Source organism: Echiichthys vipera (assembly GCF_963691815.1).
Source record: "Echiichthys vipera genome assembly, chromosome: 14".
Taxonomy (NCBI): Eukaryota; Metazoa; Chordata; class Actinopteri; order Perciformes; family Trachinidae; genus Echiichthys; species Echiichthys vipera.
In genome coordinates, this window is record NC_139839.1 from 11,710,554 (window position 1) to 11,735,616 (window position 25,063).

General features: G+C 40.3%; 1 protein-coding gene across 2 annotated transcripts; it reads right to left on the reverse strand.

Moving 5' to 3' along the window:
• Positions 1 to 6,014: 6,014 nt before the first annotated feature.
• On the reverse strand, positions 6,015 to 18,768 carry LOC310957121 (clathrin interactor 1-like). Of its 2 annotated transcripts, none has more exons than XM_083927558.1 (12): positions 18,674 to 18,768; positions 14,141 to 14,245; positions 13,840 to 13,936; positions 13,055 to 13,163; positions 12,510 to 12,653; positions 11,352 to 11,520; positions 10,935 to 11,151; positions 10,759 to 10,840; positions 9,992 to 10,069; positions 8,622 to 8,935; positions 8,183 to 8,366; positions 6,015 to 7,453 (listed from the first exon to the last, which is right to left on the reverse strand). In XM_083927558.1, exons 1-12 carry the CDS (start codon positions 18,712 to 18,714, stop codon positions 7,110 to 7,112), a joined length of 1,884 nt encoding a protein of 627 aa, XP_083783684.1. In that variant the 5' UTR covers positions 18,715 to 18,768; the 3' UTR covers positions 6,015 to 7,109. The 2 variants fall into 2 exon arrangements, with proteins under 2 accessions (XP_083783684.1, XP_083783683.1); XM_083927557.1 differs by having other exon boundaries at positions 12,396 to 12,653.
• Between the last annotated feature and the right edge of the window lie 6,295 nt (positions 18,769 to 25,063).

Sequence of the window (25,063 nt, forward strand, 5' to 3'; positions counted from 1 at the left end):
CCCTAAAGTGGTTTCCACTTCTCCTATTCGCTAAAGGTTGATGTCAATCATGGCGCAGCCCGAGATGTGCGAGCTGATTGGATGATGACTCCTTTCACGGAGCATTCATTAGGTCCCGTTTTTCATGGTGTCTTTGTTCAGTCAGTGTGCAGGGTGTTGTTGATAATAATAATAATAATAATAATAACAATAATAATTATAATAATAATAATAATAATAATAATAATTATAATTATAATTATAATTATAATAATAACAAAAAGTTGATTTTTCAGACAGAGTCAAAGTGCTTCACATGATAAAATTGTTAAAATAACACCAGTAACAGTAAAATGAGCAAGCAAAAATAAATCCCACTGAAAATAAAATTAAAAAGACTTAATATTGAATATGTAAAAACTTTATTAAAAGCTATATTTAAAAAGAAAATACACCCATGGTGCGTTTTTTTTAATGGGTTTGACAATGACTTTCTGACTTTCACGTTCTGTTTACATTGTAGCAGCCAATAGCAGCGGGCATTTTGGATTGCCAGTGTTGTCTGTTGTTCGGTGCAGCTACTGTAGGCTGGCAGTGGGTGAAATGGAGTTTGCCAATCCTGCAGCTGCTTATTTGTCCCAGCAGCTGAGTGACCGGAGACGGGCAAAGACGATAGTCAATATGGGCCAGGAGTTCAAAGGCATCAAAACGCACGCCCAAATGGCTAAGATTCCTCTTGGTCGGTAAGCTAACTTTCATGTTTACTTTGCTGTGACGGCTAATGGTAACTGTCAGTCAAACTCCTCTGCAATACTTGTTTTTATGGTGCGATTTGCCGGAGGGGACGGGTTCAAACAGGCTCAAACTGACTCTGGTAACCTGGCAACCAAACTGTTTTTAATTATATTTTGTTGTTGCAACTATGAGTTTGAGACACTAGATGGCGATGTTCATCTCATTCTCCATATTCACCCTTTAAAAACAAAAAGTTACAAACATGAACCAAAAGCCATTTTAAACAACTGAGTCTTTAGCTGCTTTTTAAAAGCATCAACAGAGTTGGACCCTAATCACTTCCACTTTTTGCATACTCCGTTAGCTCTTACCACTTCTCTCTCTGTTTACTGTGATGGTGGTAGGTGTTTTGTACGCTGTGGGTATTTTTTGTGCCTAATGCTGTGAACAATGGAGGAAAAACAACTGAAGTCCTCTACTTAAAAGTAGTAAAAGTCTATGTTGTTCTTTTTTATAAGGAAAGCCATACTACTTCTTAAGCTATAAAAAAGTTTATTCTAAAAACAGGAAAGGATATTCTGCTTGGTCTCTTTGGGGTCAAAAATCTCAGTCATCCTGGCAATCAGCCAAGCTGCTGCTTCATCCAATGAGCCAGAAAGATCGCAGAGCCCCCCTCACACAAAGAATCTATACAGCAATACAGTTAATTAAGTTGTTGTTATTGGTTCAGAAGAATGTTGCTGAGGCAGTCCCTGGACTGTCCATCACTCCCAGACTGGCTCTCATTCGCTCACAAGTTGAATCCTTTGCCCCCTGGTCACACGGTGGTTCGTCCAATGAACAGCCAGTTCCTGTAGAAAGAACACTCCCTACTCTGTAACTTTCCGCCTCCTGGGGCAGATCCCTTCTCATCTTACTGCACCTACTTTCAACCTGGGGCTTATCTGCAGCATCCTTTAATTGTGTCATCTGTGTTAAATTGATTATAATATGAAAGCATGCTAAATCATTTTTTATTTAATTTCTATATGTGCACAATGAGTAATAACAAACCTTTAATAATATTGTACAAAAAAATCACTTCATGTTTAAAAATGTCCACATTTGTATTTGAATGAAATTAAATCCATAATAAAATCATGCATGCTCGCTATATCAGAAGCTATAAGTGTCAGCCAAATTAAAGAAACACAGGTACAGTCACAGAACATTTTATTTTTAATATCTCATAAATTCAAATGTAGATACTGCTAAATGTCGCTAATAGTGTTCCTTTGTGACATCTAAATGTCTGCTAGACCAGTCCAACAACATCAACATCTTCCTCACATTTACACTCCACTTTGTTGTGGGTTGAAAGCTGCGGACTGGTGACAATATGCGGCGGCTCAAAGCGCTCTGATGCAATCTCGTCTCTCTGCGGGTGACTGTTTTGGTAAAGCCTCGTCAAGCCGTTGGCATTTGGTTGTCTGTAGAAAAAACTGATATAAACACACAGGAGGTCATTTAGAAAATGCTCCACTGAGTGTGTCAAAGCAAAGGTCATGAACTATGTATTATGTGAATCCTGACACACTCTTAAAGTATCATGAAACAGTCAGTGAGGTCGTGTATACTGTACAAGCTGGCTCTAGGAATACATTTGATAACAAAAACTACACCATTCTCTACTTGCTGCTGATGCTTTAAAGGGGGGGGGGGGGTTATGGCACAACTTCACCTACTTCCTAGGTGCATGGAATAGGGAATCAAGTCTAAAAAGGTCAAAACTCCAGCGACACCTCTTGTAAAAACTGTATTGTTTAACAGCGAGTCAGTCTAACAATAAAGTTGTTCTATATACTACAAGTGTCCCTGGAGTTTTGTCCATTTCAGCTTTAAAGAAATCTAAAAGAAACAGTGTTTTTGCTTTGCCTGTGTGATGCTGCGGGTTGATAGTAAAATGCACATTTAAAAATGAAATGATCTATTGTTTTTGAGTTGTGAGGATATATATTCATTACATGGGATGTGGCAGCAGCATTGGAGGAAGTAAACAAGCTCTAACAGCTGAAATATTTCACTGAAGATGCCTAACCTTGGACAGTGGATCTGGACCCTTGGGTAGGGGTCCATTTGATGATATGGGCTCAAATCTGGGGAAGGATGGTAGTTCACTGAGTAGGCCATCATAGTGGGGTAGGGGTACACGCTAGGGCCCTGTAACTTGGACTGAGCTGTAGGCATATCCTGTGAGGAGGACACGCCCCAGCCCTGGCCCCAGCCCTGTCCTGCTCCTTGCCCTGAGGACAAACACTCTATGTGTTTCTTCTTCTGGGGGCAATACACGTAATCTGGCAAGATATCACAAAGAAGAGGTCCAAAGTGAATCGAAGTCGGAGGTTCACCATCCATACCAGAACAGATTCAAACTGAAAACACATCCTACTATTTGTCTGCACACAAGACATAATGGTATTGTAGTAAGTTTTCATTGACCTCATCAGAGGCTTAATTTTCCGTACCAGGGAACTGAAGCCTGTGCATGAATTTCAGTTTGTGAGCCACTTCATAGTAGGGCCTCTTCTGTTCCTCGCTGAGCTTGGACCACTCACAGCCCAGCCCAACACTGATGTCTGACAAGCTAGCTCCAGGGTTGGTCTTGCGCAGAACACATCGGTGTATACGAGACCACACGATGAAGGCATTGGGTGGCCGCTTAATTTTTCCATTCTTGTCTGTGCCAAACTGCAACGTCTTCACATCTGAAGGAGACATTTGGGGACTGATTCATTCACTTACACTTGTAGAAAACATCCAGAATGAGACACAGGCTTGTTAGTACATTATTGATCTTGTTTAGATAATGATACCCTTAGTAATTCGTAACACAATAAACATAACTTGTAGAAAAAAATGCATATGGACGGACAAAACACCAATAAATAAACCACCCCTAAATAGTGTCCAGTATAGCCAACATGTGTCTGTCAAACTCCTAATTATTATTTTTTCCTATCCCTGGGCCACAACTGACTCATCTATTTTGGGGTTCTGTAATAGGAAAATAAAAATAAAATACTAATGTCAATCTGATGAGATGCTTCGTCAAAGAAGTCAGAATTCTGAATATCTTTATTGTCTTACCATATCAAAATTATAACCAATATCATGACTTTGATCCAGAGAGTTGGATTTGCTGTTTTGTTTTGTTATCTTCTTTAATTTAGTTGCTCTTGTCAATGCGTCTTGAGCACCTAGAAAAGCGCGATTTGATGTATTATTAACTATTCATTTACTCTCTCATAATTTTGACTTTAATGACCTTTGACTTACTTATTCTTACTTACATTATTATTTCATTAATGTAGTCTACTGTTAATAATCATTATAATTTAGTAGGCCTATCTCATATACAGTAGGTGTCTATGACTTGAATGTCAAAATGTGATTTATCTAATAATTAAGATTTTCTAACATTTGATGTTTTGTCATTACCAACATCTCTACGGGGGAATTGTTGGGAATTGTTGTTGTCTTTACCTATTTTGTAAAGTGTCCTGAGATAACTTTTGTTATGATAGAATAGAATAGAATTACTTTAATGATCTCAGACTGGGAAATTATTTTGTAACAGCAGTAGTGGGTCAGCAAATAAAAACTTTGTACATAACATAAATAGAATCAAATATATACATAGTGTATATATACAGTGCACAGTGTGCTATAAACAATAAACAATAATAATATTTACAACAAAATATGGAAAATATACTATAACAATAATAATATATACAAAAAAACAGTAGAGAGAGCAGAGTTCTCTGTCAGGCAGAGGTGAGAGAGTTATTATAAAAAGGTAAAAAGATTTGGCACTATAAATAAAATTGAATTGAATTGAATTGAATTTCCTCCTTATTTTCCTATGTCGCCGTTTCCATATACGCATCCCCGCTCTACCTTCCTCCGTAGGCGGGATGGTAAAACGTGAGACCGGACCATGACCTCCTGCTCCGGCCGGTGGGTGACGCAGCCTCTCGTTGAGGAGACGATCCCCGGATGTAAGCAGCTTCCCAACGCGGACCTCGGAGCCACTTGCCGCTGCTGGACATGAACCTGAACTTCCTGAATTGACCATTACTGACTTATTATAAAGCGGTAGTTTGTTACAAAATGTTGATATGGGTGGAAGCTTTCTGGTTGGTGGACTCGGTTCTCGATTTCTTTTCTTTAAGTGCATATCCATTGTCACGTAATATTTGACTTTACTAAGCTAGCTGTTAGCTAACAGGCTATCTAGGTTGCTGTTGATTAAAACTGTCGGTTGCTCTGACAACAGTACGTTTCTGGACGTTCCACAGGGCCTAAACGTTCCATCCACATAATTCAATTACAGACATTTAAAAATAAATAAAGTTCTTATTTTATTTTAGTATTAATTATGTTAACTGTTTTTAATTTGTCTAGGCCCAATATAGCTACATTTTATTTCCCCAGCATAGTCTAATTTTAATTAAGTTTTCTATACATTACCAGTACTACTGATATATATTTCCTTTACTTATTTTTTGATTTAGAAGTTAAAATGAAATGTTATTGATTCTAAAAAAATATTGGAATCAGCCTCAAATGACACAAAAAGCCGCCTACACTTGAGAAAAAGGAGGAAACCGAATCTTTAATGTTATAATTTAATTTAATGTCGAATGAAGTACAGAAAATATAAGAGTACAATAAAATCAAACAAGCTGTACCGAAAAGGAAACAACAAACATTATTCCTGCCAACTAAATTATGCTATAAGTGGCTCTCCCATACAGTAAACTAATAAAATATTAAGCTAATAGCTATGGAATCATCCTTCTGAGAGTAACAAAATAAAGATTTGGTCATTTGGAGTGCAGTGCCTCAGAAAATGACAAGAGGCTTTGCTTAGCTGTGTTTTCACATCAAACAGAGAAAACGATACCCATCCATTACCACACACACGCACGCACACACACACGCACACGCACACAAAACCCTTTCGATTGGCCTCAATTAGCCAAAATCATTTATTAAAACTCAGCTAATGAAACAATTCCTCCAATGTATGTAATCCATGTGAAATATAGGGGTGGTTATTTTCCTAGTACACAGTTTGTTAGGTGCAGACGTGCAACCGACTGTTGCACCAAGAGACCACCAAATGAGCTGCAGGCTGAAAAAAATGCTTGCTGGCAAAAAACAGTTTGTCATTAAAGGTACGTTGCTGGGTTGAACTAAAAACTCGGAGGCGCACGCTGCCTGAAAACATGGAAGAAATGCGAAGGATTGGGATGTTCAGTTTTGTAGATGGTGACGATCTTTTACCCTCTTTTCCAGTAACCAGTTGGCAAATACTCTTTAAAAACACATTGTTCTGTAACTCCATTCAATCAACTGTGAAAAAGTAGAATAGACAGAAGAGATCCATGTGGGTCAGAAAGCAATGCAGACATAAAGTCACGTGTCCAACGACATCATGCCTGAAGTGACACAATGTCAGGGGGGCATCACGAGAATTCAGTGAATGGTAGTCTGAATAAAATACTGACTGAACCTTTAATCAGGCATTAAACTCACATAAGCATAACAAATGGCAAGTAGAGGAAAAGTGTCACTTTTACCAGTAACTGATTATTGTAATATCAAAAGCACAACAGTATTTTTAGAGATCTTTTGTTCTGAGCCGTTCAAGGTTGTGTTTTCAACATCAATAAAACTGTAGGTGTCCAACTGTACTCTGAGTTATTGTGAACTGCAGCAAGTCTGATGAAAAGAAGGGAGGGGAGAAAAAGGATGTCCTGCCCTCTGCTGGAGGGACAGATTAACGATTCAGTATACTCCAGATTTTGTAACTGTTCTGTCAGCACAAGGAGCGAGAGACTAATGAGTCACTCTGGCAATAATGCAATGGCTTAAATTTTGAAAGTGAATTTTTTTGGAAAGTATAACACTTGATATCTCAGACTACAACGCAGAAATGCCATTTTCCTTTCAGTTAACCCCATTGATTGAATTCTCTGTGCAGTTACAGAGAAAAACTTTTTGCAGTGATTTGTTTTGTAATGAAGGAGAACGTACTGAAGTTGGTATATAAAACAGGTAAAGAGGAGGAACCTTTCGCCACAGGAGAGTAATGAATGGTGGCTGTGAGTTGACACATTCCCTGCTCTTTAGTTATCATCTTTGTGACATCATTTCACACATCAAATGGGTGAGGGGCACCAGTGGGCGCTTTCCGTACCTCCAAGACCATGTCAACAGATCACTGGTGCCTGCACGGCAAAGACAGCAGAGAGAGAAACATGCACGTTTGTCTTCCAGTACAGCAGTCCTTCTGCGGTTCACACTCTCATAATGTCTCGCGCACACACACATACACTTGCACTCCTTTATTTCCCAAAACTGCCAAAGTTAGCAAAGGCATCCTGTTTGGGTGGAACCCCGGCTGGGGTGATGGAGTGTGCAAGTCCCGACCCTACTCCTGGCACTCCCATGCCCCCCATCATCACTGGAGTGGCCATGCCCATATTCATACTCATGTTCATTCCCATCATGCCTTGGCTTACTGGAATTCCCCCCATTCCCATGGTCCCAGAGGTCAGTGAAGTGGGCATGCCAGTAGCCATTGATGGTATCATGGGATTGGCTGGTGGTCTAGTGGGAGTTACGTGGGGCGGGGAGCTGAGGTTAAGTCCTCCGAAGTTCTGGGCCAACAGGTTGACGGGAGGCACTCCTGCACAGACACATGAGGACACAAAGGAGTTAATCCACTTTGTTTTAACACAGGTTGGTCAGATAGTGAGATCCACACTTTGAATGTCGTGACACAGTATGAAGCCATAACAAGGTGTAAGTAAGACTTTTAAAGACATTGAAGCCACATAAGAATGTAATTTAAGACCCGTTTCACAGTCATACCAGCCAAAGTATGAAAGATGGCAATGAGAACCAGAAGGGAGAACACAGCTTATAATTATTTACCTATTAGTTATTTAGGTCCATGAACTTTTTAACGTTTATTTCACACCTTTGTCAGCACTTCCCAGCTTTATATAATAATAATTTAGTATTATTAATTAGTCATGTAACCTGGCCCTAGACATGCATCAAAAAATGGATTGATGAATGGATTAACCAATTTAGACAATAGCAGAATAAGGACCACATATAAATTTTACATGAGGTCAGAGGTCTGTACAGTGGTACTGGGGATTTTTGGCTTAAATCACAAACAAGAATATTTTCAAACAAATATGAAGACTTTTTGTCCCCGCGACCCGACCCCGATTAAGCGGATTAAGATGAGATGAGATGAGATCAAGACTTTTAAAATACCTTTGAAGAACTTTTTTTTCTTTAGGAAAAAAATGAAATCAATGTTATTTAAGACTTTTAAAGACCGTACATCACCATGCTGTGTCAAATGAATACAGAAAATGCATCACAGTATGGAACATGATACCTTGTTGCTGGATGATATTGTTGAGTGTGGGCGGTGTCTTAGTGGGGTTAAGGCCCGCTGATAGGAAGTCCAGGCTGATGTTAACGGAGGGGTCAGACCAGGTCGACCCTAACGATCCTGGACCGCCAACACCCATCTTCTGCTGTTGTCCCATGGGCTGCTGAGATGTCATGCCTCCCAAGCTCTTAAATAAAGTACAGATACGTCAAACTTTGATTTAAAAAAAAAAAAAAAATATATATATATATATATATAAATAGTTTTATTTATTTTATTCCATTTTTATTGCAGTATTAATTCATACTATTAATTGAAACATTGGATAAATACACATTGGAAGCTTCTGTGTAATTATTTTAGTTGAATTTATTATATAAATCAATATTTAGATTTCTTACAGTTTGAAACTAGGCCATCCTGTGAGGTGTACCCTACCTACCTGTTGAGAGCGAGAAAGGGCCATGGTTGGCATGGCAACAGATGTTCCCGGCGTCGCCCCTCCCAGAGAGAAAGTCATGCTCTGAGAGGCGCTGAGTGTTGTATGTGGTTGATGGTTCACTCCACCCATCAGGTCAAAGAGCTCGGCAGAAGGTGGGGCTGTGGCGGGATTAGAGGCTGGGGCTGTCGGTGACTGGACGCTGCCAAACAGGTCAGTGACGGGCTGGGAGGGACCAGAGCTGGACGAAGCTGCTGGATTGGCTGAGAAAGCATTCCAGTCTCCAAATTCTCCATTTCCGTTGGATGATGCAGCAGCTGCTCATAAGAGAGTCGTGATATGTTTAGTTGTAATTGTAGCATTCTGAAACATGTGTCTTGAATTTTAACAGGAAATGCCTCCACTCCTTCACTGTGTCCTAAAAATAATCTAAATACATTAAAAAGTGTGTACGACATGGCTTTTATTAAGGTGCATCTCATGGTGCCAACTGTGATCTGACTGCAGTCTGCAGTTGGTCATTATTTAGAAAGTGTGATTGATTTGCAGACTATCAATACTAATAATGCTTTATTTCTCTGGGAGCTCTTTGTTACACCAGAGAACATCATTTATACACATATTAATATACACATAGTGCTGCATAAACTGCTGTCAGCAGGAACTTGATTCCCCCTGTGGGTCGTGGTTATGCAATGATATATGGAGGGCTTGAAGGGCCCAAAATAAATACATATAAAAATGTAACTAATTATACAATTACATGCTTGAACAAATGAACGAATAATTATGTATCCTAATGCCTAATTGTCACCATCAAATAAATCTTAAATGAAAAAATATATAAATTAATAAATAAATAAATACGCAAATAAAGTAATATATATGTTACTTGATTTGCATATTTATTTATTAATTGATATATTTTTGATTTAAGACTTATTTTATGGTGACAATCAGGCATTAGGATACATAATTAATCATTCATGTATTCAAGCACGGAATTGTATAATATATATTTAATGTCTCATTTGATTTGTGATGTATTAATAAGGACAATTAAGCATTACATTAGTCATTGTTTTTTTATTTTAGCATTTTATTATATCATTAGTTATGATATATATTAGATATGTATTTATACATTTAGTTTTGGCCCTTAAAACTCTCCATAATGATGATGCCGAATGACAATTGCCAAACGTGTCTGATCAGTGAGTTACTTGTCAGTCTCCGTAACTTAATGTTTAATTGTCTGTAAAAAGCCAGTGTGAACATGAACCAGACCTAAACTAAGATGCAACAGTGTATCATTTCCCCCCTTGGACTGGAACAAACGAGGTGAACAGGTGTGAAAGCAAGAACAACTTTACCAGTGGAAGTTGGGAGGCTGGCAGAGGCTGCAGGAGAGGAGAAGTCAGCAAAGCCACCAATGAGGTCAGAACTGCCCCCTGCACACACACACACACGAACGATGTAAAAGAATCTGGTCAATAAAGATCAAACAAACGGGATCAGCTTTTCTCCGTGGTTTATTGTCAAAGCATTTCTCTGCAGAAAAATGTTCACTCCTGCCGCTTCATGCAACATGCTGAGAATCAGAAGCAGGGACCCCAAACCCCTTACAGTGATTCTCCTTTTATGGAGGAGACAAAACACAGATAGGGTGAAAAACACAAGAGCTCAGCCGGATGATGTTTTCAAACAGGAAGAGAGCACTTTTCAGACTCCTCATTCTTCACCAACACACATGCAAGCAATGATGATTTGTCATCTCCTATCTATACAGAACAGGATGCACGGGCCACACAATGCCTCTGTCTCTTCTGGGGTTCTCTCGTGTCATGCTGTAGTTCATTATCACAGGCCTACTCAGCGATGTACAAACAGGACGATCATTTCAGGTTGTGGGATATGGTAACAGTCAGCAGGTTGTTTTTAAACCGTTTCACACAGAGAATGCAGGATTCATGGTTGGCCTTGTAAAGGTTAAGATTTATAAATTACAAGTATCCAAAAATTCTGTGACACACACACAATGATTAAAAAAAGCAAAGGACAGAGATTTTTTTTTGTCAAACAAAGAGTGACACCAAATTCACGGCCTTCATTTCCTGTGTGTGTAAGAGTTTGTAGTTACCTGTTGCTGTACTCTGATTGGATAAAGGATCGATCACTAGCAGGTCAGCTAGACCACTACTGGAAGACTGCCTGACTGACGACTACAGATAGAAACAAAAGAGACACAGTGGTTAAACATGTACTAATGAAAATATATTGCACTCTTTTGAAAAGCGTGAGTGTTTGTGAGAGTACCTTCTCCTCGGGGCTCTTGTCTCCCGTGTAGTGGGCTGCAGCTCCCAGGTCCAGAATCTTACTGCTTGCTGCTCCGCTGCGTTTCCGCGTGGTGGTGGTTGTGGTTTCTGTTGCTTGTGTGATCTGGATACTCTTTGTTGTGACAGTTTCCTCCTCATCTTTGAACTCAAGGGTTTCCTGCCTCCCGTTTCTCGATGCTCGGTCCTCCTCATTGTCACTATGGCAACCAGACACCAAGGACGCATGATAAGCAGCACTCGGGGGATTTAGCTATTGACTACAGGAAGCATGTAGTAACTTCAGCGTACACCCTGAGACCATTTTAAAACGAACATCCATCCAGACGTTTTAGAAACATGTACAAGTATAATGTTACATGTAGGTCTGCATGCGGACATCGACAGTGTGTACGTTTACCTGATTCTGTCGGGTGAGTCATCTCGCTCCTTCTTTCTGAACTTGTTGAGTGTGTCGTCGATGGTGCTGCCTATCTTGTCACTGATCTCTCCGAGCTTCTCGCTAAAGGGGAAAGCTCCTCTGCTCTTATCCCAGTCCTCATCCCACTTACTGCGGTCCAACTCATTAGCTGGAAGGAAGAGCAAGACTTTGTAAACGTGTGCAGTTTCACAGGCATCCACCAAAGGACATACACAGTCTCTCAAACTGCTCATATAAACCTCATAGTTTTAGCTGAACAATGTTGTCTGACACTGGCCAATCTGTAAAAAAAAATATAAGACACTAATAGCAACAATAAGATCAGAGATGCTGCAAATTCTTATTTAAACATTTTTTCAATTATTTGCTTGGTCTTTGAAATGTCTTGTTCTTACGTCGGATTAACAGTTCAAAGTCAAAAACTATACAATTCATAATGATATACAACAGCAAATCCTCACGTTGTAGAAGCTTCTTTCAAACGATCAAATCAGTTCATTTTAATCATGTCTTCTCATCAATACAGGACTTAAAAGCACAACACTAATTAAATGTTTTAGTAAGTGGGCAGATTAGAATTAAATACGTAATAAAACATCTCTTTATTGCATATTACATTTTCTTTATTGATTTTACTTGACTGGATCAATACCCTAGAACAATAAAACCTTTGTAATGAATCCATAACTGCTTTGATAATTATTTAAGTCACTAAATAATTAAAAACATTTTCTAGTTACAGATGCTCAAAAAAGAGGATGCTGTTCTGTGTTTCATGTCATGAATCCACTATTTTCTTGTCATTTGCCCTTTTTTTGGCCTATTATCGAGGACACATCAATCAGTTACTCAATAAACCATTATTTTTGTCTTGTAGTACAAATTTAACTTTAAACTAGAAAAAATGCTTGATTACATGCATTTTAATTCCTACGAGTTTGGATAAGGGGAGTTATTATCATCATTATCATTTTAACCCACATGTGACTTGAGCTGTCAAAGGAGATGTAAAAAATTACTTACAGTTCTTAATGCTTCCTACTATTCCTCCTCCTACTCCTCCTCCTCCTCCTCCTCCTCCTCCTCCTCCTCCACCGCCACCTCCTCCTCCTCCTCCGCCTCCTCCTCCTCCCATACTGTCAGAGGAGACTCCAATGTATTTATCTTTGTTCTTCTTGGCTTTCTTCCTCTCCTCTCTCAGTCTGTCGTCATCCTGGATGAACTCCACCATCTCCTTCACCTTCTGACGCACATTGATGCCCTGATCCTTACCGTTCTCATCTGGACCGACACACAAACACAGAAAACTAAAGCAGGTGGACTACTGACCAAAACCGATATGGCATTTACTGTGCATAATCATTTTTGGTGACGTCCTGACCTTTCATCTAGTGCCACCCACCCTGGTCAGAGGCAAGGTGTCTTGAAAAACTAAATGTCAAGATAGTCCATGAATTTTGAGATATTCAATGGTTACCTTTTTGGTTATCTCTGACCTTTCCTCAAGAAAGAATAATCACAATCCAATGGGCAGACTGAAGTTTTACTGAGCACAGTGTGTTCATGGTCCCCAGACAATGACCCCTTTTTATTTTGGATCAGTGACCTTTCTGACATAATAAACATAAACATATAAGTAAAGACGAATAAGAAGAAGAGCTAATTTTCATTTAGAGACTCACCGATGAGGTGGTAGTTTTCTAATGACCGCAGGTCGTAGATGTGTTCTCTGGCACTGGTGACGACTCTTTCAGATCCATTCCTGATCAGATAGGCCAGCAGCAGTAAAGCCTGGCAGAGGGAGATAAAGAGAGATAGTAAGAGATTGAGTGAGAGACGTGATAAGGGAGTTAACTATGGTGGGGATGTAGCCAGAATTACTTAGTGGGAAATAATCTTTCCTAAAAATATATATATTTAAAGTCAGTTCTGCTTTACTCAACTGCCCCCTCTCTTAAACTCGGCTTAATTTCTCTCTAAAATATCCAAATTCCTTCATTCTTCCTTGGCTCTTGCATAATTTATAATCTTTGCATATATCAGTCTTATGATTATGTGGGCAGGACACAAGACTATACTGAGATGCACTGCTCTTATCTTTGCACTATACAGGATTCAAACATCTGTATATGTGTGCTGTTTTTAAAAAATATCAATTGTTCTTATTTAAAATAAAAAATAAAGAAACAGAGAATCAATAAGCAAAAAAAATGTCTTAATCCATTCAGTCGTGTAAACACTGGGAGTCACAAAGAAGCTCAGAGACTCAGCTATTTGAAACAACTAACCTTTTCAACAGGGTGAGCTCTGACTGTACGGGGTTGACGTTGGATATGACCATTTTGTTTACTAATGTTAATCTCTTAACTTGAGGAGAGTCTTTGTGGACAAAATCTCCTTTTCATAAAATGTATACACAGGCACACCTGGGAAAAAAACTAAACAACCGGCCAGAGTGTAACAATACCTTGTAGACTCGTCTCCAGTTCTTCTTGTTGTCCTTCAGCATCCTGGTCCACAACATGTTCATCACCTCTGGGAACTGCTCATACATAAAGGTAGATCTACACACACACACACACACACAACCACACAATCAAAATAAAATGCCGGCAAACCAAAGCATAATCAGGTTTAGTGACCAGAGCCTTACTTGTCTTTCTAAGTGAACTCCTATTTCTCCTCAAAAACACTTTACCTGTTAGTTTTAACAGGCATGTATTTGCGTGCACATACAGAAACTGTGTCTATATGCGTGTTACACATACTTGGCTATTTCACCCATCAGGTGTCCGGAGGGTCCCCAGGGGTCGTCATTGGTGGCCTCTCTCACCTTGGACTCGATCTCTGAGTAGTTCATCACCACATTAGTGCTGTTGACACAAACGTATATTCTTCATAAATTACACCGGCAGAATATCCGCAGTTCCATCATTATTTCATGTATTTGAAAAAAAGTGGGGCCGTGTTGCTTTACTTTCTGCTCTTTCTGGTCACTTATTGTCAACACAGAGCTTGTTATTGTCTTTTGGTCGGTCAGTAGCTCTGTGGCTCCTTCAAAAGCCACTCAGCACATTTCCAGAGGTCAGGCAGACAGAAATACAGACGATCAAAAATACATTTACACAGTAGAACACACTCAAATGCAATGAGGGCAACTCCTAAATAACAAACAATCCCTCTGGCAAACAGAGCGTCATTATCATATCTAACTTACACACACACACGCACATGCACACACACACACACTAACTTTGGGAAACAGGGTTAGGACAACAAATGCTACATCCAAACTACAATGAAATCAGGTTAGATGTGGAGAATCTCAACTCACTGCATTATGAATGACAGCTTTCTAAAAGCCTATGTTCTGATCACTGCACTTCAGAGGACAGACGCACACACAAAGAGAGATGTTTCAGTGTGTGCATGGAAGTGAGGTGAGCAGGTGTGTATATCCATTTGTGTGTGTGTGTAAAACAATGAGGTAAACACAGCCAAACCTCCCCATACAGTGTCTGCTTCCTACCCTCTTTGTTTTTGTGGGCTCAACAGCGGCTGTGTTTGTATGTTGTATCTCTTTATGGGCATGGTTTAGTCTACAGACCTCTGGAAAATAAAAACCCACAGTCAAAGCACTGCAGTGAAACAAACCTCTCTGCCGTGACTCTACCTTATCTACCGCTCCTTCAGCCTGTCATTCCTCCCTCCTTCTTCACCAGACCTTCAAATGTCTGTCTCCTTTACTTAACTTTCTATCCTGTCTCATCTCCTGCTCCTCGCTTCTCCCAATCTCCTGATCCTATCATTACTCCTTTATTCCACAGCACCATTCCTCTCCGTCTGAGCTCTGCCACCTTCACAGCTAAAGGAGAATAAGAGACATCTTCAATACTGGAGGTGCCTCTGTGTGTTATTGTCAGCAGATAAGACAGACAGAGCTCAATAATAGTGTGATTCTTAATCTGCAGGAAAAGCGAGACTGCAGCTGCCAGTTCTGTTGAGGAAGATCAATAATAGAGTGTATTCATCGTGCGCAGCCAGGCACAAACAACAACTGTCTGTCTATTTCTCCATCTATAGCTCTGCTGAGCTCTCTGTGTGTGCTACTTCTATACTGTATATTTCCTCTTCTTATCACCTTTTTTCTGTCTATTCACTCATCTTTCCTTTATGCAACTTTCTTCCATCTGTTCTCTTTTGTCACATTTGCAATATAATTGGTGCTTTTAAGGGTAGAGCCAACCGAAGAAGGTAGGGTCTCAAACTGTGAGCAGACAATCAGAGTGAAATATGATATTTTCCTGTCAGTATTCTCACTGTGACTCTTGTTCTCACAATGATTTAGCCTATAGGGTTGGAAACGTAACTGTGGAAAATAGAGATTGAAATTAAAAAACGAATTTATGGACAACGTATTCTTGGAGGCCTTGTTTGCAGCACCAACGTAAATCATTTCCATGATCTATAGAGGTATACAGGGCAAAGTTAATCAATCTCCCTAAAATGAAAAGATGCTTTTGGCATACTGCAACATGACTTGTCACTGTACAGTTTGAGTGCTAATAAAACACCCACACTTAAGCATCTTATAGTAACCTGCAAATTGATCCTTTTCTGCAGGACAAGTGCATATTAACTACCCACAGGCAGCTGAAATTTCCCAGTTTAATTACCAACCTCATGTACAAAAAAACCCAAAGTAAAAGATCAAGATAGTTGAAAGATATATACAAAAAATATTAAAAAGACCAAAACACTGTAACAAAATTAGATAGTAGCTAGCTGGTATGTTTGATGTTCGAAACTACACTCCCTGTTCACTTTATTACACAATCATTCGCCTTTACAGAGCTTATAATGGTCGGTTTCAGTTAAAACGTTACAAGAGGAGTTCATTCAACTATATTGTATTTTTATTACTGAGGTTGTAGTTAGTGGTGGTGTCATACTCATGCAAAACATCAGAAACACATCTCAATATATTGTAGACCAGTCCAACACCACTGCAAACTACAACCTCAATAATAAACATACAGTTAAATTAACAACTCCCTGACCGGGTCAGTCCTAATTTTATTATCTTTGTTAAGGTATAATTCAGGATTGAGCTATTGTCTTGGATCACATTACATTTTACAGGTGTTCCCATTAAAGTGGCCAGGGACTGTATATTCCAAGGCACAAAATAAAAGGCAGGTGTACGCCACTGAAATGTATTAAAAATGCGTATTAAGACTGGCATAAAAGCTCCACAAACAAAATCCAAATGACTGAACATGCTGTAGTAAAACCCAAGATGTTAATGAGGTGAAAGCGAACTGAAATAAATGCAACTGAACTTAAAAAAAAAGAAACAACTTTAGGGAGTGTAACTTATGTCTTGAACACACTTCTCTGGTGTGGTGATAATGCATAGACTGTATAAAACAGGGATAATCGTATGAAATTGCCCCCCGAAATGTTGACAAAGAATGTGTACACACAGTATTTCACCAGTCTAGGCAAATGTCCTAATTGAACAAAAGGACATCATTTTATTGGTATTTAACAGCAATATTAGGCTTTTATTTACTTGTGTTGGCACAAGATGGTGATTATCGAATGCATTTTTATCCGTGCTTAATTTACATTAAAAACAGAAACTTTATACACTAAACATTTTTTCAAGTGCCCCTCAATTTTTTAGACAGTAGGGGCAGAACGTTTCCCGCAAATATTTTTAAACTTCCTACACTATATCAGTCCAACTCTCGCCAAAGCACTGGATCATGTATCAGTAAAAAACCCAACATAATACAAAACGAACTACCTATACGCATCTCATGTGTTATTTCAGAGAGGAAAAAGATTCTGATTTATAATGTTATTGTTGATTCAAGGCTGTACTATTGATGAAAAAGAGGTGTCAGGTCATTCCCACATTAACTGACTTTGAGAGATTAGAGACAGTTTTTAAGAGGACTTTCTAAAAGGTCACATCTGTGACATCAGTTACATCACTACAATAGACTTAATATCAAGTCAACGACTATAATGTGTAGTATGCTCATTCGTGGGATTAGTTTGCACCGAACCAAGAGTCTATACTGTCATTAGAGCTGTTTTTCACTCCTCTCATCCTTTAATGTAACTGTGTTATTGTTATAATGTGTGTTTTACCTTTGTCCAGATTTGTTGTCCTTGCTATTAGCTGTTCTGTGTAAGTAGTACAGTGAGAGCAACGGAAAACCGGAGTCAAAATCCTTGTATGTGTACACATACTCAGCCAATAAAGCCATTTCTGTTTGTTGTTGCTCTGTTAAACATATTGTGAGTTTGCATGTATGACTTTCCTTTGTAAAGCTAATTAAAACAGCTTTTATTGTATTCCCACAAACCTTGCCCTCCAAATAGTGACACCATCCTAATCATCACATGTTTTAACTTGGTTATTTAGTAAAAGTGCATCGACATCTAACGTGGGTTTGGGTTTTACTCAGCAGAGTTATTCGTATAACTCAGAGTGCCTCTTGCAATAAACAGGACAGGGAGCTGTTGTTCTCCCTCCTCCTTACAGTATAATGACGATTCATTCTACTGCACATAATACTTGCAAGAACAGATATCACAAATACACACATCACAAAGAAGTATTCTATTGTAGTAGGATGCAACACCAGCATTAGCTCCTGTAGAGTGATCTGTTTGGCCAACAAGCTTTGTTGTCTTTTCTGTCCGGGGACCATGGGGGCATGGGCCTCGTTGAGACATGGTTGGATCGCTAATTGGCAGGTCATGTACTCTCCACATATACAATTATCTAGCCACTTAGCTTCCCTTCATTTATGCATAGCTTTCTACCCTGGATATAATCCAAGGTGAATGTATGGTGGAGGTTTAGCGAGCATCACCAGGGCGGGACAGGGCGTGATTCTGCTGCAGCAGCAGCGGCACCGACACAGACAGCACACAGTGCCGATCTGGGCTTAGCAATGCTAGCTGAATTAGCCAACCGGATACCTTTCTGTTGTGAAAGGGAAATACACTAATTTGCAGTGTGCAATATTGTATTTTTTCCTGACCTAAATGAACAAATGTAGAATAATTTACAATGGTAGAAACCACTGTGAAACACGCATCTGTTTATGCCACAAGGTTGAAGATTGGCAGCTAGCCAGCTAGTAGGCTAACAGCTGAGGGGCTATCTCTGTGACGTCACGGCCGTATCCTCTCCTCTGTCAGCGGTAAAAGCTGCTGATGCTGCCCGGCTAAAGCTGCCCCGGCTACTCGGTTAGCTCCACCTGCTCCTCGGTACTCACGCTTTGTCCACCAGCTCTCTGACTTTCCACATATTCAGCATCTCCGCGCGGAACTGCGGGGCTCGCCGCCTCGATACTGCGTCGCCCCCTGTGTCTCTACGGCCCCACAAGACAGAGGAGGTGTCCGGTTACAGACGACGATCCCCCCCTACAGTCCTCGATGAGCTCCGGTAGTGTACAACAGCCGCTGCGGTTATAACGGATCGGCCCCAGTTGCTACGGAAACGTCGTTGCCCGTCTACGTCACAGAAGCGTCGACATGTTCCATCGCTCGTGGACTGTATCATGTGTATTTACCTCAACAAAGGGGTTATAACAATGAATTAATTTATATTAAAACCTCTTTGTGTTGGGCTACAGGTCAAAGCAACCCAACAACAACAACAACAATAAGGTTCTGTCGTTACTTTCCAACTGAAACTAACGGATGCACTTTCTGTAATTATGAGGGGAGTCTATTGAAGATGTTTTTGGTTTGATTTACAGAAGTACCTTTCAAAATGTTTAGTAAAAAATGTAATACGAACAAAGATGGATTCATTACTAATTCTTACCAATCCCAAATATTTGGTAGATTCACTGGAAAATTGTTGAAAAACGTGCTAAAGTGCTCTCTAGGAGCCTAAATTTGTGCTAAAGTGTCCTCTAGGTAACAAAACGTGCTAAAGTGTCCTCTAGGAGTCAAAACGCGTGCTAAAGTGCCCTCTAGGAGCCTAAACGTGTTCTAAAGTGTCCTCTAGGAAACAAAACATGTGCTAAAGTGTCTAAAAACCAGGTGAAAGTGTCCTTCTGGAGCCTAAACGTGTGCCAAAGTGTCCTCTAGGAGCTAAAACGTGTGCCAAAGTGTCCTTTAGGAAACAAAACATGTGCTAAAGTGTAGGAGCCAAAATGCGTGCCCTCTAGGAGCCAGTACACATGCTAACGTTCCCTCATAGCAGCCAAAACATGTGCTAAAGTGTCCTCTAGGAGCCAAAATGCGTGCTTACGTGCCCTCTAGGAGCCAGTACACATGCTAACGTTCCCTCATAGCAGCCAAAACATGTGCTAAAGTGTCCTCTAGGAGCCAAAATGCGTGCTTAAGTGCCCTCTAGGAGCCAGTACACATGCTAACGTTCCCTCATAGCAGCCAAAACATGTGCTAAAGTGCCCTCTAGTAGCCAAAACGGGTCCTAAAGTATACTCTAGGAGCCTAAACACGTGCTGAAGTGCCCTCTAGAGCCTAAACATGTGCTATAGTGTCCTCTCGGAGCCTAAACATGTGCTAAAGTGCCCTCTAGGAGCCAAAACATGTGCTAAAGTGATTTGAGGACGCCATCTTGGGCTTTGGAATACACTGAGTGATGTGTTTCACCACTTTCTGACATTTTATAGAGCAAAAAACTAGTAGATGAATCAGGAGAATAATCAACAGATTAATCAACAATGAAAATGATCATTAGTTGCAGCCTTATTTGACTAACAATTTAAGATGATGTTAATCCCACATTGGTTGAAGATGTTATTCATTTAGAATGAATGTTTAATTTTATATGTTGGAATAGGAAAAGGTGTTGAAACTGATATGGGTTTCACATGTTTGTTGTGTTTAGGCACCTTGGGGCTTGTGTTAGCTTGAAGTATCGGCTCCTGTGCATTGGGCAGCACAAACACGAATAATAACACAAGCTTGGAGTTATCAGAACACTGCAACATAGAGCTGATAACGTACCCACCAGCTCACAGGCCCAAGGGGAAGAACGCAAGCACCTGAGAGGCGCCCTCACAACTTGTGGCTACCCCAGCTGGACCTTTGTGAAAACTTCAGCTGCTTCCAGAAAGAAAACCAAAGTAGTTGAGGGAAAAAAAGGAAAACAAGAGAAACAACATAGTCTTTCCGTATGTGGCTGGGGTATCAGAGAAACTCAGGAGGATCTTTAACAAACACTGCATCCCTGTGTATTTCAAACCCAGCAACACACTCAGACAGAGACTAGTACATCCCAAGGACAGAACACCACACCACCACAAAAGCAATCTGGTTTATGCTGTTCAATGCAACGAGGAATGCAAAGATCTCTACATTGGAGAAACTAAACAACCACTGCATAAACACATGGCCCAACACAGGAGAGCTAACTCCTCAGGCCTGGACTCCGCTGTCCACTTACATCTCAAGGAGAAAGCCCACTCCTTTGATGACAACAATGTCCTTATCCTCAGAAAGAATCAGAATCAGAAAACCTTTAATGTCCCGCAGATGGGAAATTTGTTTGTCACAGCAGCAACAGAATATTACAAAGCAGAAACATATTACAAAATAAGATAAAAAATAAGCCATAGAATTAATTTTAAAAAGGGAAGAAATAGACATATATACATATTCACATGATATAGTGCAGTTGTTCTTGTTTTGTTTGTTTTGTAAACCTGGACACAGAGGACAGGTGGTTTGTTGTTTCAAAGAACAACTGTTCACAAATGGCCTCCTGTGATTCCAACGGCTGTCGTTAAGACTTAATAGAGCACTAACGAAGTCCAAACCAACTTCCCACCAACGACTGTCACTCTAACGACGGTCGTTGGCACTTGGAGCACAAAGGGTTCCAGTGACATCATCGGCCTTGTGAGACGTTAAATACCAGGATCTCACACCAGATAGTTGGACCAGTCCCAGCCTGTTCCTGGTCCTGGTCCAGTCCCAGCCTGGTCCTGGTCTTGGTCCTGGACCAGTCCCAGCCTGGTCAGATAGGTACATGAACTGATGAAGCCTCTTGGATGAGAGGTGAAACGTCTTCCTAGACAAATAACCAAGTCCAGTTGCTTTTGACTGAAATTGCTTTGGGGATAACGATGACCTGGACAAATGAGAACATTCACAGGCGAATAATAACAACTATTACACAAAACCTAAGTAGTTGGCAGTATGTTACATTTTGCAAACTGCAATATACATAGATTGTCTGTGTCACCTATCGTAATGGTTAGTGGAATTGTACTTATATAGCCTCTTTCTAGTCTTCTGACTAGTCAAGGCGCTTTCACACTACTCTTCACATTCACACTGTCGGCAGTGGACATCTACATACCATCTAATATGATCGAACTATTCACACCACATTTACACACCCATGCGCAGCACGGGGAGCAATTCGGGGTTCAGTGTCTTGCCCAAGACCCACTCTCTTCCACTGAGTCACTGCCACCATCGTCAGAACATGTGGCATCTGGTTGGCCACCAAAGCTGCTGTCACATGTCCTTTGCAGCAGAGAGAAGATGCTCTGCACCACAGCACAACAGGAAGCATACACATGGGTGTAAATGTGTACAAGGAAGAAGTTCATACCAGCCATTCTTTTGAATAAAAACAAATTAAATCTCTATTATACACCCCAGATCTGTTTAAAACTGACCGACACGGACTAATTCAAAAAGCACACGTTGATTCAATATTTAACTTTTATCACTGGGGGGAGAGATTCCAGAAAAGAGAAGCAAGACATTTCACACAGCGGAGAAACGTCGCCCTCCAGTGATAAAAGTAGTATTGCAGCAAGGCCTTGAATTAGTCGTATACAATAAATACAGTTTGTATACATCTTAGATCAAATCATGCCTAAAAATTTATCTATAAAATCCTTTCATCCATGAATGGATCACTAGGCACAGGCCCACAGGCCCAATGGGTCAGGGCAGGGCTCTCTTGGTCTTCGGCTGCAAATTTTCACAAGCAGGGGCGTGTCCAGACTTTTTTGACCGGGGTGGCCCGAGAGGGACTCTGACCTTTGCAGGGGTGGCATGTAGTTTGTCCAATAGGCCTCTGATGTACCCGACTATTTGTGTTTTAGATGCTGTAGAGAGCTCAGTTGTACAGTAAATCTAGAGTGAAGATGTTTGTTTCATGCTCCAGGTCTCTAGATTGTGGTTGCAAAGTTTCATGAGGCTGTGATTATCCCAGAGCACTGGTTCTCAAACTGTGGTACTTGGTGGAAAGAATCTCCAACATAAAAAAGGAAACATTAATAACTAAATAAATATAATAGTACCAAAATACTACAACATTTCAAATGAAAATACTTAAAGTTTTAAGATCCATGAAAGGTAATTTAAAATAAGTTTCACATTTCCTGTAATATTTTTATTTCAATATCAGCATGTACCTATCCACGCCCATGAGTCACAAGCTAAACTGTGATGGCAGAGCGTCAGAAGAGTTAAAGTGATTGGTTTAAAAACACTGCAATCATGGCTCCAAATGGGAACTATAAGGGAGAGAAGTGCGGATCAGGAGGAGAATATTTAGATCAGTCTGTCTGAAACTGAAGTCATGGCTGAAGACGGTCAACAATAAATCATCTTCTGATTAGGAATAAACCCTCCTGTCCGTAGCTGAATAGTGTCGGCCTACGCTGCTGTATTTTAACACCGGTCTTAGTGGTGGTACTTGAGAGAGCCTGATACTTTCTGATGTGGTTTGTCATGTACAAAGTTTGAGAACCCCTGATCTAGTGGTCACAACAGCTCATTTTATTCTAACAATGCTGCCACTACAATAGAATGGCTATGGGGGCATCACACCATCACACATGAATCACACAGGCTCATGGAATCCACAAGAGTCTCAGCTTTCTGGTCAGACCCAATTCATGGCATTCAACACTGTTAATGGAACCCAGTGTGCATTACAATAGTGCATTTTAGAATAAAATCACACATTAGAGCTGTAAACTGCATGTTTTTCATTTCCAAACTGCCTGGATAAAAGGGGAGACTTTTGGGTTCTCATAAAACCCATTTTCATTCAGATATCTTGAGGTCAGAGGTCAAGGGACCCCTTTGAAAGTTGCCATGCCAGATTTTCCTTTCCCAACATTTAGCCTCACATGAGTTGGTTGGCACTTGACACCAAAGGATTCCTTAGATCATTTAGTTTCTCATGATACCAATATATGCACTCTAGCTTGAGCAAGACTTTGGACTCTCAGCCTCTGTGGGTCGCCGACTAAACGCCCCCCCCCCCCCCACACACAAACGCCCCTGTCGAAGAGATACATACTGACGACAAAGAGATGCAAAATGACGTCAAAGAAACAAAAATGACTACAAAGAGACACACAATGAGCATAAAGACACACCTAATGTCGATAGAAAGACACAACGTCGCTAGTGTCTTGCTCCTATGTAATACTGGTGGGGTCTTTTGCATGTCTGTGGCCAGGAACTTATTGTCTCATAATCTGCAAATGCTTCCAGCACCTTTGAACAATAACCTTTCATAAAGAACATTGTTGAAGCAGGCTTTATTATAAGTGAAGAGCAGAGAAAGAAGGCGTGTCACGTCTGGCACGTGCAGGCAGATACATACCACTCACCTGATCGCCCGAGGCCTGTCCACCCCCGGGACACCTTTGACCACGGTAGATGACCACGGTGATGCAGCTGCACTCTGGCACAATGGATGTGTGGGTGGACACGCTGGAAGTGACTGCATGTGCAGTTCCTTTTTCTTCCTCTCACAAATCTCAACAATACAAGCAGAAATGAGTCATCCATTTAAATTGTGTGTCGTGAATAAGATGACAGGATCAATAATTTTTGAAGTGGAGGAACCTGGAAGATAAACATGAGATTTCACACAGCAATCCAGAGTGTGTGTGTGTGTGTGTGTGTGTGTGTGTGTGTGTGTGTGTGTGTGTGTGTGTGTGTGTGTGTGTGATTAAGGTTGTTTGTACGACTGTGTGAAAAGTAACTTGTAAGGAGACCCCTGCATCACTGAAGGTTAGCACAGATGGACAATGGAAGAGGCGAACAAACAACCACAGCGTGTCCACTTTGCCGTAAAGAGCAGCCAACTCAACGTAAATGAATGGAAAGTTTTAGTGTCACAGTGAAGATTTAAACAATGTTTCAGAGTCAAAATCACCACATTTAAAATTAAAAAATATAGAGTAAAATTCAAGGTCATGTTATTATTATTTCATTTTGTTTTATTTCAAATATGTAAAAAAGAAAACAGAAGATGTCATGCAGAAAAGAAACAGCTTCTTCTGTCATACATTAATTTTATTTTTTGAAGAATCTTACAAAGTAGAAGAATCTTTGGGCGGCAGTAGCTCAGTCCAAAGGTGACTTGGCTGGGAGCTGTAGGGTCACTGGTTCAAGTCCCGATGCGGACCATGTATGGAGTGTGGACTGGTGGCTGGAGAAGTGCCAGTTCATCCCCCAACTGTTCGGGGCGCTGGTCACTGGCAGCCCCCTCGCTCTAACCTCTCTCCTTAATTGCATGTATATAGGTCCTGTTTGTGCATGTGTGTATTTCGGGCCTGTGTGTGTAACATGATTAATAATAAGAGTGAAAAAATTAAATTTAAATTAAATCAAAAATTATAAACGTATTGATATATTTTAGTATC